The sequence below is a fragment of the Hylobates moloch genome, unplaced genomic scaffold (assembly GCF_009828535.3).
Source record: "Hylobates moloch isolate HMO894 unplaced genomic scaffold, HMol_V3 SCAFFOLD_6639, whole genome shotgun sequence".
Lineage (NCBI taxonomy): Eukaryota > Metazoa > Chordata > Mammalia > Primates > Hylobatidae > Hylobates > Hylobates moloch.
The window spans coordinates 1-3800 of record NW_026658914.1 but is presented as its reverse complement, the minus strand read 5'-3'; the positions used below and the strand labels follow the sequence as shown (position 1 = coordinate 3800).

The 3800-nt window shown below is 70.3% G+C and overlaps 1 protein-coding gene across 2 annotated transcripts; it reads right to left on the bottom strand.

Moving 5' to 3' along the window:
* Positions 1–80: 80 nt before the first annotated feature.
* LOC116465590 (double homeobox protein 4-like protein 4) lies at positions 81–2484 on the bottom strand. Of its 2 annotated transcripts, none has more exons than XM_032148602.2 (2): positions 1036–2484; positions 81–139 (listed from the first exon to the last, which is right to left on the bottom strand). In XM_032148602.2, exon 1 carries the CDS (start codon positions 2358–2360, stop codon positions 1251–1253), a length of 1110 nt encoding a protein of 369 aa, XP_032004493.1. In that variant the 5' UTR covers positions 2361–2484; the 3' UTR covers positions 81–139; positions 1036–1250. The 2 variants fall into 2 exon arrangements, with proteins under 2 accessions (XP_032004493.1, XP_032004494.1); XM_032148603.2 differs by having other exon boundaries at positions 86–139; positions 1046–2484.
* Between the last annotated feature and the right edge of the window lie 1316 nt (positions 2485–3800).

Here is a 3800-nt window from a genome sequence, read left to right as displayed (position 1 = left end):
AGAGACGTGAGCAACTGGCCCCCCTTGCAGAGGGCCAGGCGACGTGGAATCCGAAATCAGGCTTCAGTCGTCCTGAGTGTGGCTGCTCCGTGGTCGGTGGTCGGGGCTGTCGGCCTGGCGCTCCGCTGCGGGGCTCGGCCTGGGGATGTGTGGTCGGTAAACCACGTGGGTGGAAACCCCACGGCTGCCCGAGTCCCCGTCTTTTCTCCTTGAGGAAACCGCCCGTTCCTCGGGCGACGGAACCGGGGCGAACGAGTGCCCCGCCGGACGCCGCGGCGGCGGTGGGACCAGCCCTCAGCCCGCGCCGGGCGCTTACCGTTTCCCCGGAGCGCGGGGGTCCTGTTGCTCCAGGAGGCCGGAGACCGCTTTTTCTCCCTGCCTTCCTCCCTCTGTCCCTTGCTCCCTCCCGCCCTCCCTCTGTCCCTCGGTCCCTCTGTCATTTCCTCCGTCCCTCACTGCCTCCCTCTCTCTGTCGGTCAGTCCCTCGCTCCCTCCCTCCCTCCCTCTGTCCCTGGGTCCCTCTGTCATTCCCTGGGTCCCTCACTGCCTCCTTCTCTCTGTGGGTGAGTCCCTCGCTCCCTCCCTCCCTGCCTTCCAAGGTCCCTCCGCCCATCCTTCCGTCCCTCTAGGTCTCCCGTTCCTCTCTCCCTCTGTGCCTGCCTTCCCTCCCGCCTGGAAGGGTCAGCATCCCGGGCGTGCCCGGGGTCTGGGGTCTGCGTTTAGCCGCCAGGCGCTCCACGGTGGCAGCTCCTGGGAGGCCGCAGAGGCAGGGGTGGGCGAGCGACGGCGGAGCGGAGGCGCAGAGGGGGCGAGCCCCGGGAGGGAGAGAAGGCCTGGACTCTGCCCGGGCCCGGCGTTTCTCGGGACCCGGGTCTCCACCCGGCCCGGGGAAGGACGCATATTGCCGGGGCGGGGGGTCGCTGGTGGTCAGGCGGGGGTGGGGTGGCGGAAAGGCCAGAGAGCTCTGCCCGGGCTGCTCCCAGAGGAGGCCGGGTGGCTGCCCGCAAACCCGCGCGTGCGCGGTAGACGGCCCACCTGCTGGTACCTGGGGCGGCTCCGGGATCCCCGCGAAGCCCAGGAGGGAACGGCAGTTCTCCGTTGTGCGGAGTCTCTCACCGGGCCCAGACCTAGAAGGCAGGAATGCCCGGCGGGTCAGCCGGCAGGGAAGACACGCCCCTCCATGCCCAGCCAGGGGTTCCCCGCGAAAGAGAGGCCACCGCCCTGCCGCGACCCCGTCCCCAGCCCGCGTCCTAAAGCTCCTCCAGCAGAGCCCGGTATTCTTCCTCGCTGAGGGGTGGTGCCGGACAGGCGGGCTCTTCGGAGTCCTGCAGCTCCCCCGGGGCGTCGGTCTCTAGGAAAGGGTGCGCCTGCTGCAGAAACTCTGGGCACGCCAGGAGCTCGTCCAGCAGCAGGCCGACGTTGAGTGCAGACGAGCGCCCGGGCTCCTGGGGCGGTGGGGAGGGCGCCCGGACGGCTTGCATCTGCTCCTGCGGCGCGGAGACCTCCGGGGGCGCGGGCTGGGGAGGTGGAGCTGCCCCGGCTTGGGGTTGCCACGCCGCCCCGGCGACCTGGGGCCCCTGGCCCCAGCCCCACCACGGACTGCCCTGGCGCGTGGGTGGCGCAAGCACACCTTGGCCCTGTGGCCCCGCTTGACCGGGCCCTGGCGGTGCCACCGCGCAAGGTCCCGGCAGGCCGTCGCGCTGCGGGTCCCGGTACCCCGGGCGTTTGCTCGGGGGGTGCGGAGGCCACCGAGGCATCTGAGGGTGGGAGAGCGCCCCTTCCGGGGGAGCCAGGGCGGCGTAGGCGAAATCCCCGCCTGCCGGGGCGACCGACCAGGGAGCAGGGTGACACCCGCCGGGGGCCGCGTTGCACGGGCCGCCTGCGTGCGCCGGCGCCGTGCCACCCGGTCCCGGGTGCCTGGCCCTTCGGTTCTGAAACCAGACGTGAATCCTGGACTCCGGGAGGCCCGTCTCTCTGGCCAGTCCTTCCCTGGTGGCGATGCCTGGAAAGCGATCCTTCTCAAAGGCTCGGAGCAGCAGGGCCGTCTGGGATGGGGTGACGGAGGTCCGCTTTCGCCTGCCTTCTTGCGGGCCGCGTCTCCCCGGCCAGGGCCGAGATTCCCGCCGGTGCTGCCTCAGCTGGCGTGACCTCTCGTTCTGAAACCAGATCTGGACCCTGGGCTCCGGAACGCCGATGGCCTGGGCCAGCCGTTCTCTGGTGGCGATGCCCGGGTACGGGTTCCGCTCAAAGCAGGCTCGCAGGGCCTCGCTTTGGCTGGGGGTCCAGACGAGTCTCCTCCGCCGTCCTCGTCCTGGGGCTTCCGCGGGGAGGGTGCCGTTCGAAGGTGTCGGGAGAGCCATCGCGGGGAGCAAAGCACTGCGTTCCGGTCCAGCCAGGAGGCCGGCGCAGACACCCAGCGGCTCTTATGAAGGCCCACTACAGGGAGGGAGGCTCCACCCCTTCTTGCCTGCCGCTGAGCCCTGGGACAGCCGGCCCTCGCCCTCCGAGGGGCCCCAGGGCACCGAGGCCTGGGGCGTGGTGGTGCTGTTGGTAGGAGGGTGGGGGGCGGGCTGGGGCCAGAGACCCACGGAAGGGAAGAGGGGAAGGGTGAGGAGGTGGGTGGGGGAGTTTTCCAGGCCCCCTCTCCGTGAAGACACCCAATGCCTGTGGGTGTGGCCGTTGCCGTGACAGTCTCCCACACGCAGGTGTGTGGCTCCCGTCGAAGACCAGAGCGAAACCCCAGAGACAAGATACATCCCCGGCCTGATGGCCTGACGGTGGATTCCCGTGTCCCGCGACGTGGGGAGTCTGCAGTGTGGCCCGTTGGGAGGCCGGCAGGTTGGGCGAAGACTGGATGCTGCTCTTCCACCCTTCCCTGGATGTTTCTGGGTGCCCGCAGGGCTCCGGAAGCAAACCGTCAACATGGTCAGCCTCTCGTTGCGGCCGGAGAGACGTGAGCAACTGGCCCCCCTTGCAGAGGGCCAGGCGACGTGGAATCCGAAATCAGGCTTCAGTCGTCCTGAGTGTGGCTGCTCCGTGGTCGGTGGTCGGGGCTGTCGGCCTGGCGCTCCGCTGCGGGGCTCGGCCTGGGGATGTGTGGTCGGTAAACCACGTGGGTGGAAACCCCACGGCTGCCCGAGTCCCCGTCTTTTCTCCTTGAGGAAACCGCCCGTTCCTCGGGCGACGGAACCGGGGCGAACGAGTGCCCCGCCGGACGCCGCGGCGGCGGTGGGACCAGCCCTCAGCCCGCGCCGGGCGCTTACCGTTTCCCCGGAGCGCGGGGGTCCTGTTGCTCCAGGAGGCCGGAGACCGCTTTTTCTCCCTGCCTTCCTCCCTCTGTCCCTTGCTCCCTCCCGCCCTCCCTCTGTCCCTCGGTCCCTCTGTCATTTCCTCCGTCCCTCACTGCCTCCCTCTCTCTGTCGGTCAGTCCCTCGCTCCCTCCCTCCCTCCCTCTGTCCCTGGGTCCCTCTGTCATTCCCTGGGTCCCTCACTGCCTCCTTCTCTCTGTGGGTGAGTCCCTCGCTCCCTCCCTCCCTGCCTTCCAAGGTCCCTCCGCCCATCCTTCCGTCCCTCTAGGTCTCCCGTTCCTCTCTCCCTCTGTGCCTGCCTTCCCTCCCGCCTGGAAGGGTCAGCATCCCGGGCGTGCCCGGGGTCTGGGGTCTGCGTTTAGCCGCCAGGCGCTCCACGGTGGCAGCTCCTGGGAGGCCGCAGAGGCAGGGGTGGGCGAGCGACGGCGGAGCGGAGGCGCAGAGGGGGCGAGCCCCGGGAGGGAGAGAAGGCCTGGACTCTGCCCGGGCCCG

What these genes read in the sequence shown, in the direction of transcription:
- LOC116465590 (XM_032148602.2), bottom strand. Translation starts at nt 2,360, where the DNA reads ATGGCTCTCCCGACACCTTCGAACGGCACCCTCCCCGCGGAAGCCCCA.